At 44.4% G+C, this 13,430-nt stretch overlaps 1 protein-coding gene across 1 annotated transcript; it reads right to left on the reverse strand.

Moving 5' to 3' along the window:
• Positions 1-176: 176 nt before the first annotated feature.
• Positions 177-7,645, reverse strand: abcb6a (ATP-binding cassette, sub-family B (MDR/TAP), member 6a). Its single transcript, XM_035150152.2, has 20 exons — positions 7,372-7,645; positions 6,369-6,892; positions 5,500-5,637; positions 5,228-5,417; positions 5,004-5,096; positions 4,695-4,887; positions 4,486-4,607; positions 4,254-4,363; positions 4,107-4,172; positions 3,749-3,874; positions 3,529-3,605; positions 3,326-3,389; positions 3,153-3,238; positions 2,998-3,055; positions 2,787-2,891; positions 2,188-2,362; positions 1,942-2,054; positions 1,639-1,733; positions 1,468-1,536; positions 177-1,383 (listed from the first exon to the last, which is right to left on the reverse strand). The coding sequence occupies exons 2-20, from the start codon at positions 6,882-6,884 to the stop codon at positions 1,224-1,226; spliced, it is 2,556 nt and encodes an 851-aa protein (XP_035006043.1). The 5' UTR covers positions 6,885-6,892; positions 7,372-7,645; the 3' UTR covers positions 177-1,223.
• Between the last annotated feature and the right edge of the window lie 5,785 nt (positions 7,646-13,430).

Genomic DNA, 13,430 nt, shown 5'->3' on the forward strand with positions numbered 1-13,430 from the left:
AAACTGAACAAAATGGGAATGAATAGAAAGATATTTAAAGAGTATAAAAAGTTAAATCCAAAGAGAGAATTGATGTAGTGAAGTTAATAAAAAAGTAAATCCAGTGTATACATGGAAACATTTTTAACATTCTCAGTATGTGGCAAAAGGTTTTATAAAAAATGGACAGGAGTATGTCGGATTAAAACTTTTATTGCCCCCAAGTAAAAGAAAAAAAATGTCTTCAAAAAAAACCCATTGTGAGGTAGACATCACAGTTAATGCAGAAATAATGTATATGATTGTTTATACATATATATATAAAAGCGTAGAAATGACCGATTCCATTCCGTTACATCCTCACACAAAGTTAAACACCTGCCAGGAGAAAAGGAGAATTGTCTTTAACTGCCAACGACAGGCAGACATGGACTGTGCAACTTCATATGTAAATGAAGCTGAAGATTTTTAATGTTTTACTTCTGATGTCAATGACATATCTAGATCATCCACATCGCACTTTATCGTAGTGATCCAAAGTATACAGAGGCGTACAGATTAAAAATATCACTTTAAATAACAGTAAAGCTCATAAACTGACAACCGAACACCAACAACATAAAAAAAACAAAGCGGAAAACGATCCCTGACAGCGTTTTCTACAGAAATCATTCTAATCACTTAGTGTTTTCACTCCCTTGTTTCTTGTGCAATTTTGCCATTTCTATTTTTACATACACATTTCAAGCAAGCCTTTTCAATATAAAAACACATCAAAACAACAACATGACATTAAAAAAGTTGGTATGAGAGCTTCTAAAGAGACCATCCTCAGGCTCTAAACATGTGAAAACACAGGGAGCCAACCAATGAAGGCACCGGAAAACACATTTCACTCATTAACCCGCAGCAAAGTGATTATGGCTTAAAACATTCTAAAAATGAGTATCTACATGTTTATTATTTTTCGTGGTAATAACTTGACATTTCCGCTCCTCTTCCAACATAAAAAAATCTTGAGCACGAACAAAACTAATACCATTGGGGGGGAAAACAAATCCGAGTCCTCCGATTCATTTCAGCTCTTTGTTAAGGCACCTTCCCTTTTCTCCCTGATCTGCCAGTGCACATGCAGCTTGAAAAATTCTACAAATAAATAGCATTTTCATCTATAGCGGAGTTTTCTCTCACATTGAAACCACCTACGAGAGTTTAAATGTAGCGTTCTCTCTTATAAAATACATTCAGTGGTCGTCGGGGCCTGAAGAAGTGGACGGTGGCTGCAGTTTCTCAGATTTCCGATCTTTGGCTTCGGTGTCGGACGAGGAATCGTAGTCCTGCGCCTGCTGCTGGTTCATCCACATGTCTGCGTACAAGCCGCCCTTCAGCAGCAATTCATCGTGTCTGTGATGGAGAGAAGCCGAGTCACTTGCAGTTCAGTGTACATGAGGATAAGTCATTCAGAAGAATAGGTCAATAAGTAATTACCCTCCTCTCTCTGCAATCCGACCGTCACTTATAACAAGGATCTGGTCTGCGCCGATGATGGTCGACAACCTGTTATATATAAAAAAAACATCAGATAAAACTGATTGAGCTTTTTTCTACACACAGGAAATGAAAACACAAAAATTCATAAGAAAAATGGATCTTTTTTACCTGTGAGCAACAACAACTGTTGTACGATTGGCACAGACTTTAGCCAGTGACGCTTGGATGTTGCGTTCTGTTTTTGTGTCTAGTGCCGATGTGGCCTGCAGAGGAACACAGAGTTTGTTAAAACTGGAGCAGCCATTCAGTGCAGAATAATATGAATCAAGAAAGCCCTTTCATTCAAGTACAAGCTGAGCAGCAACTGACTCATGAATAATGATATGCAAATAGGGAAACAATTTGGCAATGTTTCCCAATACAGATCAATAAAAACACTTCAGATGTCTTCGCTCCTTTTTGCCGTCTCACCTCGTCCAGCAGGATGATCTGCGGCGCTTTGAGGATGGTTCTGGCGATGGCCACCCTCTGCTTCTCTCCTCCACTCAGCTTCAGACCTCGCTCCCCCACCTGGGTATCATAACCTGCCAGAGAGAAAAACAGTAGAAGGAGTAAATCTTACGGTTACTCTGAAATAAATCAAAATCCATATCATGTTCATATACTCAATGTACAAGATGAAAAAAAACAGTATGGGAGGTTTAGATAATAGGTAACCTTCAGGGAAGGTCACGATTTTATCGTGGATATCCGCAGCGAGAGCAGCCTCCTCCACCTCCTGGTCGCTAGCAGAGATGCGCCCGTAGCGAATATTATCCCGGATGTTGGAGTTAAATAACACAGTGTCCTGGGGAACGACGCCGATATGAGCCCGCAGAGACGTCTGCTTCACCTGAGGAGAGAAAAGGAACACAAAGTAATTACTCGTGTGCCTGTGTGCGCGCGCGCGCACACACACACACACACACACACACACACACACACACACACACACACACACACACACACACACACACACACACACACACACACACACACACACACACACACACACACACACACACACACACACACACACACACACACACGGCTCCAGTTTCTTTGATTGCTTTTAGTAATCTCCAGAGACACATAACCAGGGGCTAATTTACGCTTATAGCCGTTTCATTGCTTCATTTGCACATGAGGTGATGTACAGAGCTCTGTGATGCATGAGAACTTGTCGAGTTGGTGGCACTGTATTAAGTCGTCTTCGCCACTGGTGTGTGTTTACAGTGTAATGTCACAAATTACAAGCAAACGTGCCAAACACTTACTTTTGATATATCCTGGCCATCAATGCGAATGCAGCCTCCATTAACGTCATAGAAACGGAAGAGCAGTCGGATGATGGTGCTCTTCCCAGACCCTGATGGTCCGACCTGGATTAAGAGATTCACAGAAAACAATGATGATGAGTGTTTAACAGAAAAAGTATAAATGCGGTAATAGAGGGAAGAGTAATGAAAATGTCTCCTTCAGGATTACCAGAGCGACAGTTTGTCCCGGCAGCACAGTGAAGGACACGTCGTTCAGAATCTCCTTGCTGTAAAACCGTTAAAAATGAAAAGTACTTAGTCTTGTGCAACTCTTTATTTCTATCTTTACTTTTAGTTTTATAATAAACTAAAATGTGAACCAACCCGTTTATGTAGCTGAAGTGAACGTTCTCGAACTCCACTCTTCCCTGTTCGTAGTGAAGATTCCCGGCGTTTACTTCGTCTTTCACCTGCACGGAGGAGCCAAAACAGAGAGATTAACAAAATGTGGGTCGTGTTACAGCCCGGTGAAATGCACACGTCACTTTCTAATGTACCTCTTCCTCTTCCTCAAATAGTTTAATCATGTTTTCCATGTCGATGAAAGAATTCTGGATCACTCTGCAGTAAGAAAAAAGAAAGATTCCATTAAGTTTCCTTTGAGAACAGAAAAAAGAAGACCAAAGAGAACCAAAGCTACTGAAAGACATTTGAAACTTTCTATGTTATTCCAGAACACAATGTTACGGCCTCTTCTTACCGGTAGTAGGTTCCAAACCAGTTGAGGGGGGTGTACAGCTGGATGATGTAGGTACCAAAGAGAACAAAGTCTCCAACCTTAAAGGATAAGAAGAGGTAAAAAAAAAACATATAATACATTTTAACCTGTTTCAAGAAACGTCAAAAAACTATATTATGGACTAACATCGAAATCACAAAACATCAGTATCATACAAAGCATGACAGTGTGTTTTCGGTACCTGAAACTTTCCTTCAGTCACGAAGTAGGCACAGAGCAGGGAGCCGGCCAGCAGACCGGAGCCGATGATGAGGTTCTGCGTCTGGTTGAGGAAGGCCAGGGACGCCTGGGTCTTCCACTCAGACGCCTACAGCCAGAGGGGACAAGAACCATTCACTGCATCACTGAATGGGCTGGATCAAGATTTTAATAACGACTACACACTACGACTGATTTCTTTATGATATCATTATTCCTGGATCCTGGATTTTCTTTGTTCAGTATTTGGCTAAATTAAACCATTAGAGAGAGATTAGGACTTTTTTTTTGTTGATTACTTTTACTATTAAGTATCATAAATAAATATATCTGTGACTGACCTGATATTTTAAGATGAAATCCTCAAAACGGCTGACCTCGTAGCTCTCTGCATTGTAGTACTTCACCTGTAAAAACAGACAGAATTGAAATGTAACTTTTTCTCAATGAACCACAACCCATTTGAACAGCGAAACGTTGTGATTTACCGTCTCAAAGTTCAACAAGGAGTCCACAGCCTTGGACTTGGCGTTGTTGTCCTGCAGATTCATGTCTCGTCTGAACTTTGTCCTCCATTCGGTGATGATGATGGTCAAAGCTGGTGGACACACACATGAGGGTTTGAGCATTTTATTTGTGGCTACGTTCAACTTGATCGGATTTATTTGACTATTAACTAGGTTCAGTGGAACTCTGGACACCTGCAGCTCGACTACTTACTGAGGTACAAGGCCATGCAGACGAAGACGATAAGGCCAAACCAGGCATTGAAATATGTGATGAAGTAGACGATGGAGATGACGATGTCGGCGATGGTTGGGAAGATGCTGAAAACTAAGTAGCTGTGGAAAAAGGGACAGTCGAGTCAACTTCCATCTTCAAATTTAAAGATCGTCGTAACATTTCCATCCCAATCTGTACCATCTCACCTGAGCAGGCTGTTGATGGAGGAGGTGCCGCGGTCCATGCTCCTCAGCACGTCCCCGGTTTTGCGGCCCAGATGCCAGCGCAGGGAGAGCGAGTGCAAGTGGCCGAACAGATGCACCTGAACCACGCGGTTGGTGAACTGCTGCACGCGGATCCACAGGAACGAGCGCATGTTGCTGACAAACCCAGAGGCACCTGGGGGGGAGGCAAGGAGAAGGGTGACGTAGACTGACCATTCTCGCCGCTGTGGTCACGTGACACAGGATTTGAGGCCGAGAATCAGTGGCATTCTGTAAATGAGTAAGTCGTACCTGCCCCTCCACCCTGCAGGAACTTGAGCAGGACATAAATGCACACTGTAGTGGCCACAGTGGGCCAGCTTCTGCCACCGGTTAGGTCATTCACTAGGGGAAGGACAAAGGTGAATGAGAAAAAATGCAGCAGATAAGGGAGATACACAAGATGATAATAAATAAGAACCACTCGGCTCAGGCTGAACTAGACCATTTAACAGCCCTGAAGAAAAGATATTCACCGATATTCTTGTAGTAAATGGGTACAAAGACATTAATGGCCCTCTCGAATGCCAGCAGCACCAAACAGAAGACGACCAGCAGCTGGAGGACGATGTTGCCTTTGGGCCACATGTAGGGGACGAGCAGACGGACCTTCTGTCTGAAGCCCTGCCAGGTGGACTGGTTCTCCTCGGTTCTGCCCAAGAGACTCTGACATAGAGAAATAGATTAAACACCTAAAACAGACCGTCTGAAAAGTGTCCCAGGTTTTCATGTTGCGATGCGTCACTACCTGGCTGTTCTCCACGTCCCGCTCATCTTCGTTTATCAGGAGCATGTATGGTTTCCGTGGCAACCCGGGCGCTTTGAGACCAATGAGGAAGAGCAGCCCGGTGCACGTGTAGCGAATCAGCCACAGGGCAAACTGCACCTGAGAGGTTCAGAGTCACATAAAACACTTAGAAAAGATCAATATATCAAACACAACTGATGACTGCAGTGGATGTGCCCCTCATTACATAGGGCTTATTCACATTGCTGTGTTATGATATACTTTACTGTTGTAAATTATGTTTTTTAGGGGGGGTTTAAATATATGAGATATCACATAGAGTGTAAAAACATGACAAACAGTCTTATACAAAGTTGAGGCCACAGTTAAGTGAAGAACACACAAGTCATGCCTCGTTATATAAACACAAATTTGGGACTTCCTGCAACTGACGCAGTGTGGGAGGGGCAAGATTTTGTCTCGGGATTTCATTGGTTAACAGTGGCTTGGGGATCTGAAAGCGAGACTGTGCAATGACTCAGCGAAAAAAAGGCTCCAGTGTGGTGCTCATCATGACTAATCATAATGCAACAGGTCTTTTCTACTGGTGTTTTGCATTTTTCACATTCCTTGCAGGCAGGGTGGACACTTTGTTAAAGGTGGCGCTTGAAAAGTTAAACATGATAAAACACACCTATCTTTGATCAACAAATAACCTTTGGCCCTTTGGAATATTACTGTTAATACACTAAGAGCACATTCATAGTTCAACATTAGAGAGTGTTAAGTAATCAAACTTAACCCCTGCATAGATAAGAATGAAGATAAAGTGTGAAACAAAAGCTGCTCCTGGTACAATATCTTAAAACAAATGTTCCCTCTTCTCTCACCTGCTGGTCACTGTTCTCCAGCCCCCACCACCAGTGAGGACTGTACCAGGACACGAACGCCAGGTTCTCAGCTGAGAAGGCCAGAGCCCAGAACAGCAGCAGGAAGGCGCTGTGGCCCCTCGTCCGGTCCATCACCAGGACCCTGCGTCTCTCCACCCTGAGCAGGCTTATGGCCCAGGCCCAGGCCAGCGCCGAGAAGCAGCCATAGAGCACCACATAGCCTGGGAGCTCCCCTCCGGCGGCCGCCTGCCACACCACCCCACCCAGAAACTGAACCAGGAGGAGGACGGACATGGCCAGCTGGAAGCCGTAGAGGCAGGTGCGCGGGATGAACTTGGGTTCCATGGCTGTGCCATATTTCTGGTAGAATACGAAGTGGATGGTGCCGAAGAAGAAGGAGAGGGTGAGCAGGATGGAGGGGACGAGTGTGAAGTAGAAGCAGGGGGAGATGCCTTGCTCCACCCAGGTGTGGGAGATGGAGGAGTTGGCTTCACAGTAGCTCTGGATAAACACCATGGCTGGAGCTGGGGGGGACACATGATTTCAATAGAGACACAAAAGGTGCAGGACACAAACTTTTTAAACTAAAGTTAAGTAAGTGGGAACTTATGATTCCACACAGGGAGCGCATCAGTATCCAGCATGTGTCTGATCCTGATCACTGACATGTTACTGCTGCTCAACAACATTGTAGAGATTCACATATCTCAGCAACACCTCGATAACCAAAGATCAAACTTTCTGGAGGTATTTATGAATCAAATCTCCTTCAGTTAGGATCTGAGACACATGAAATCTGGGCTCCACTGGTTTCTCATTTCAAGTCAGCAGGACAGTTATTTCTAAGCTCTGTGACGGACTGAGCATTTAGCTGGTTACGAACCATCACCTCCCACATGTGTGTGGACAAAACCACTGTGCTACCAGTTAGCATTGCATATAAAAGAAACGTCAGAGGTTAAACAACACGCTGTTTGTTAGTGATATCACGAGATGTATTTACCAGACCGGTGCTGTCCGCTCCTCAGCCGTGCACGCGCTCCACTTGTCCGCAACAGGGGTTACTCCAGAGAAGCTAGCGAGCCCTGCTAAAAACAATTAGCTGCTCGTTAGCTTAGCCGGCTCTATATCAGCTTTAACACAGGAGACAGTGAGTAAGGCGGCTGGGCTAACACGTAAAGTGCGACATCACCGTGTGTGTGTGTGTTTGTTTCTGAAGCTGCTGAGCTGCTGTGTCCTTGTAGCGAGGGGCTGATCGATGACTCGATAATCGACACTTTACACAACAGCGTTTGACTGCATGGCCTGGGCCGCAGCGACCCCTAGAGGAAGACAGGTGGTACTGACACATGGAAATAAATATAATATACATATAATTAAGTCTGTAAAAGAAGCAGTCCCTTATTATTATTATTATTATTATTATTATTCGTAGTAGTAGTAGTAGTAGTAGTATTATAAGATAAGATAAGATAAGATAAAATAATCCCTTATTAGTTCCACAGTGGGAAAATTTGCTGTGTATTTTTATTATTATTATTATAATAAAATAGCTTCTCTTACTGTGGTACAAGTATCAATTATATTTATTTATGCATTACACATCAGCAGTATTTACATAACCTATAGTTAAATCAAGAAAATGCTTCCTATAGTTCAGGGTAAAACAACATGGTGGATAAACTCAAGTAAATTATAAGTGCTTCAAAAACAATACAAATAAATATGTTTTATTTATATCGAGCTCCATTTACTTTATTTTTCTTAAGTTACACATTCTATGACGGTTCTCATAATACTGAACTGACCTGTTCTTCTGGTCTCACTCTTTTCATTCTACCACCGACCTTGAAACTAAAACTTGAACTTAACCTACTGTATAAATGACCATGATCCAAACACCATCAGAGTTCTATATTTGAGTTAAAATACACATTATATATATTACATACAATTTTATGAAATGTTTGATAATGGAACCAAACAAACCTGCAATGCCACAAGATGACCACTAGATGGCACCAGATACAAAGGTATCTAAAGAGACTCACATAAGAACAATAGTTCATAAAACCCCCATAACCCCCCCACACAGGTGGTGAAGGAAATAAACGCTCCTGGAAATGGAACATAATAACAATGTGCGGCATGTTATTAATGGCCAGCAGGGTGTCATTAAACTGCTATATTAAGGCCGGTGAACGAGTGATTAATGACAGGAACAGAACCCGAGTGTGTCTGTGTGTGTCTTCCACTGAAAGAGTCATTTTCAAGACAAAAGGAACATGAGAGCATCCTTCAGTGATGGAGGGATTTGAGTTGAGAACTTTTCCCATCAAACTGTAAATGCAGGGTTTAGTCGAAAGGAGGGAAGTGACTCAGAAGCAGCTGTCGCATCTGTCCGTCCAGTGTGGATGAAGAAAAGACTCCTTGGAGAGACTGTGTGCTTGTGCTTATGTATTTTTGATGAGTGAGGACATGTTGTTAAAGGGTGAATTCCTGCTTTTAGGGTTAGAATTAAGTTTAAGCTAGGGTTAGGTATTTAGTTGTGAGGGGCCAGGGTGTCACCTCTTTAGGACACTTTCCAGCATAAACACTGACCTTGACAGGACTAGTCGACCTTGTGGGGACAAATGCCCAGATCCTAATGCGGGAAGATGTCATCTCTGAGGTCTTGGTGAAGATGGGTAGGTTAAGGTTAGAGTTAGGCATGAATTGGTCATGGTTAAAGTTAGGGATACGGGTTAGGGTCACGGTTTTGGTTTCGACTGAAGACGCCACATGCTCCTTCGCTTCTGGGCTCTGTCTATTCTCTGTTTCCATACGCACACTTCATCAGGATATACTTCCCCTTTTTTCTTCTGTCACATGCAGGTACACACACACACACACACACACACACACACACACACACACACACACACACACACACACACACACACACACACACACACACACACACTGGGGTACATCTTATCATTTGCAGCCTTCACAATGGGCATAAAGAGCTGCTAATCTGCTTCATCTCCCTGCTTCTTTTGTGTGAGTGGAAATGGACCTTCTGTCCATCAGCTGCTTGTCACCTGGCTCCTTTGTCCCCCCGGAGGATGTGATGACCTGCCCATCACAACCCCTCATCTCTCGCCCTCTTTTTTGCTGGGCGTCTCTACCTCGGCATACAGACTCACAGCTGGAGCCCTTGGAGTCCTCTAGGTGTTTCTTTTCATGTGTTCAATCCACCTTTTCTCTCGTGCCTCCTTTATGGCTCTTTGTTCGGTCGGGGGCCGCCTCACGCCGACGGATGGTAAGCAGGCGGGGATAAGACGGATATGTACGCCAATCTAATCCTTCAAATTCAGTGAGAAGAGTGGTATTAGGAATGCTTGGTCCAATCTCATTAGGACTGAGGGCGATCAATAAAGCTTTCGGTTCTGCTGAATGAAGTATTCACTAACGGATTGGGCTTTGGGAGGCAGTTCTTACCACGAGCTCAGTAGCAGGTGACCTTTGCCATCTTTTATACTCACAAATCATTATTGTTCGTAGACAGGCTTTTCATATAGAGGAAATATACTGTAAAAGCTTTATGTAAATACCTTAAAAGTACAGAAAATTACTTTTGTTAAAATTATTTATTATTTTTTGTATGATCCAGCTAGAGTTTACCAATCTGCCTTTTCTGCTCATGTCCAGAATAGAAACCAAATGGCTTCACGACGCTGCGCTACGTTCAGACATGTGTTGAATGATTTTGACGTCACTCAGCTTCATGTCTGTTTTTGAAGAGACAAGCTTATCTGCCAGAGCCCCAAAAAAACCCATACAGAATTTCCTGGGAAAGAAATGTGCACCAAGTTTGTGTTTTAAACATCTGGCCTCTTCCGCTGATCCACATGTTGATGGCTGCCTGCAGCGGAAGAGGAAGTTTTACACCTGTTGAATGAGATGCTCTTATTTTGGATACTGTATGAATGTAACCCAAAGCCCTTTAAACGGTCGACTAGCTCCACGGCACACAGGCTCCATGACCTCCAGCTCCAGAGACGTTTTCCACTTGGAAAGACTTTCCACACGACCGACTCCCGAGCTTCTCGTTGTACCTCTGAGTTTGAACTGTCCGACCCTGGCAGCCGGCCGACAGTGATTCTGACACCTTTTCCTGCTGTGAGGACGATAAGATCTGCTGTCAAACACCGAGGGGCTCCCTCCACTGCTGCTCAACTGCGGCCTCACCTCAGGCCACCACACGCAGATAGAGAGGCGAAGGTGGAGACTGGGGCCTGGGAGCAAGAACGTGAGTGACGTGGGGGAGAATCGACGTTTCCAATTCCAAAAATATACTGAGGAAGGCCTGGATTTCATTTTCCACCCATCTGTCATAAGATTTCTCCAAAATGTCAAAACAAGAGAACGGCAAACAGCTTTTTTTGTGGCTAGAATAAAATGTAGCAGTGCTCAAAAAACATGTTCTCTAAGCAGCTCAGTGGTTTACGAGGCTCCAGATCATCCCCAAAATGAATTAACAAGAACAAAAAGAGGAAATAAAGCGACTAAACTAAGATAAAAACAAGATTTAACACTTAATTTCAAAGCTGAAACTGGAGCTCGATGCAGTTTCTAACCCAAACAGCATGGTGACAAAAAGCCATCAAGCAGGTTTTAAAGCTGAATGAATAAACTCCAGCTTGATCATGAAACTTATTACGAGGTTCTCTTTTCAGGGAGACACACACACACACACAATAGAGACAGTCCAGCTTCACCATGGACGCTGGCAGGGAGGGAGCAGACTGACACATCTCTTTCCTCTGGGCTGGAGGACGAGGGATAACACTTTTTCTGCATTACCAAGAGGGGGAAGGCCATCCATCATGTGCATGTGTGTGTGTGTGTGTGTTGTACAATATGTGCATGTGCAGATTGTATGTATGCAGGCAGTGTTGTTCTTCCTCCAGGCTGTAGTGTGGTTATGGAGGAGGAGGAGGAGGAGGAGGGAGGCAGCGCATCTGGAGACAAGGACTCTCACTGATGTCAAGCGGGGGCGGGTTATTTGTTTGGTTTGGGGGTCGTGGGAATTCTGGAAGCATCTTCTCGCTGATGAGGAGCTGATGCTCGCAGACACGTTGCAATGTCGAGTGCTACCTCTCCCAGTGTTTATACTGCAAAAGCGCCTGCACACACAGGATATATCATTTCATACAGAAGAGTGGAAACATTCTTGAGAGTGTCACCGGTCATATCTCGGCAGGGGACGGGACTGTGGGCTCAAGTTCTCCCCGACTCAATATCCAGTTCAAAGAAATCCTATTTTGTCCACAAACGGCTGGAAAATACAGGTGAGAAGCAGAGCAGGAGTGGATTTATATGTGCATAATTTACGACAACTTTTGTATTTTCATTTCTGTATAAATCTGGGAGGAAATCCACATTTTGGAAAGAAGTATACTGAAGAGCTTCTTGTTCTTGGCAAGCTGCAGAGAGAGAGATACAGTAGAGTTTGACCTGCTGAACTGAGTGTGACAGGCACGTCACGTTCTCTGGGGCTACACCCATGCTAATGCTGTTGCCTTAACAACAGGAGGCGAAGGAGGCGGGAGTCGAACCCCCGATAAAAGCAGGGCGGACACATGGGAGCTAAACCTGTGCAGGTGCATGTCACAGCTAACGTGGAACCAGCACACAGATGCACATTCTAGCCTCCATGTTGTAATTTTACACCCCCAACGCCTGCATCCACCCACTCCTCCTCCTCCTCCTCCTCCTCCTCCTTGTTTTCCCTCTCCAGGTGTGATCAGGTGCTGCTCGCTCCCCTGGTCCCGTCCTCTGAGGGTTATTACTGTTACAAATAATCCCATGATGACGAACTCCAAACACTTGCAAAAGTAAAAACAGGATATTGATTTGTTATTTGCAGCGGATTTATTTGCTGCTCTTCCCTGTGTGTATATATGGAAACTGCGGCGCGGCGTCTCTGTGCGTGGCCTCGGTCCAGGGAGGAAGGCCTTTGGTGTGGCCTGCTTATTCTTACTACGACGTGTTTACTTGACTCTGCTCGTGCCCCAGTGGCCTGGTGCCGTCGTGTCTCCAAGGGCCCAAACTGTAGCTTGAGGGGGGCTGATAAGATAATTAAGTCGGGGCCTTCCCTCCCTGCTCTGCTCGGCTACATCCAGAGCTATTGTTCCTTCTGTACACGATGCTTTTTCTCTCTTTGTCTCCCTGTATGACAGCTTGAACCTTTCTGATGGTGCGTTAAGACTAGTGGGAGTCTGAGCAACTGGGAGATCCACCTCTGTCATGTCATAATTCAGGTGCGCAGAAGAATGAGAGGAATGCGGAGAGATAAAGCTCAAAAACACCTTTTGCACATTTCCCATGGATCTACCTGCATGACTTCATTTGACAAGCACCTCTGTGTGTGTGTGTGTGTGTGTGTGTGTGTGTGTGTGTGTGTGTGTGTGTGTGTGTGTGTGTGTGTGTGTGTGTGTGTGATAGAGAGAAAGAGAGAGGGATTGCTAAGTTGGCGGTTTGAATGATGTTTAACTGGAGCTCAGCACAGCTGAATGAGGCCAAATCCGCTTTCTCCCGGGTGCAGTTACTCAGAGCGTCGTGCTAGAGAGCGATCACAGAGAGAAGGATGTCACCACATTCCAGTCGCACACACACGCACACACACACACACACACAGTATTTTTTCCTCCTACGAAGCACAAAACATAACCCATACCATCGACAGCAGCCCACTCAGAGGACTTAGGATATATACAGAGCACTGAGCTCCATCCCACATTAACCAAACACAGAGAGCTCCCCTCTTGAGGCGTCTCTCACACACACACACACACTGGCACATAATCTTCCTCTGCCACATCCCTTCTCCTCACAGCTTACACCGCTTATGATCAAACCATGGAGACAGAGTCAAAAGGAAAACAGTGATAAAAAAAGAGAAACACAGTCACTGAGGAGCAATTTTTGATGCCATGAAGGAAATCAGCGTTGTGTAGAAATGACATAAAAGATGCAAAAAGGTCTCATAAGGTAAATCTTTCATTCAAATCCATC

The sequence above is a fragment of the Hippoglossus stenolepis genome, chromosome 24, assembly GCF_022539355.2.
Source record: "Hippoglossus stenolepis isolate QCI-W04-F060 chromosome 24, HSTE1.2, whole genome shotgun sequence".
Classification (NCBI taxonomy): Eukaryota; Metazoa; Chordata; class Actinopteri; order Pleuronectiformes; family Pleuronectidae; genus Hippoglossus; species Hippoglossus stenolepis.

Bases quoted from the DNA above. Each gene is read 5' to 3' on its own strand.
- abcb6a (XM_035150152.2), bottom strand. From the start codon at position 6,884: ATGGTGTTTATCCAGAGCTACTGTGAAGCCAACTCCTCCATCTCCCAC. The intron at 3,875-4,106 runs GTCAGTCACAGA...CTCTGGCTGTAG, and splicing joins ATTTCATCTTAAAATATCAG to GCGTCTGAGTGGAAGACCCA. The intron at 2,892-2,997 runs GTAATCCTGAAG...CTCTTAATCCAG, and splicing joins CGGGACAAACTGTCGCTCTG to GTCGGACCATCAGGGTCTGG.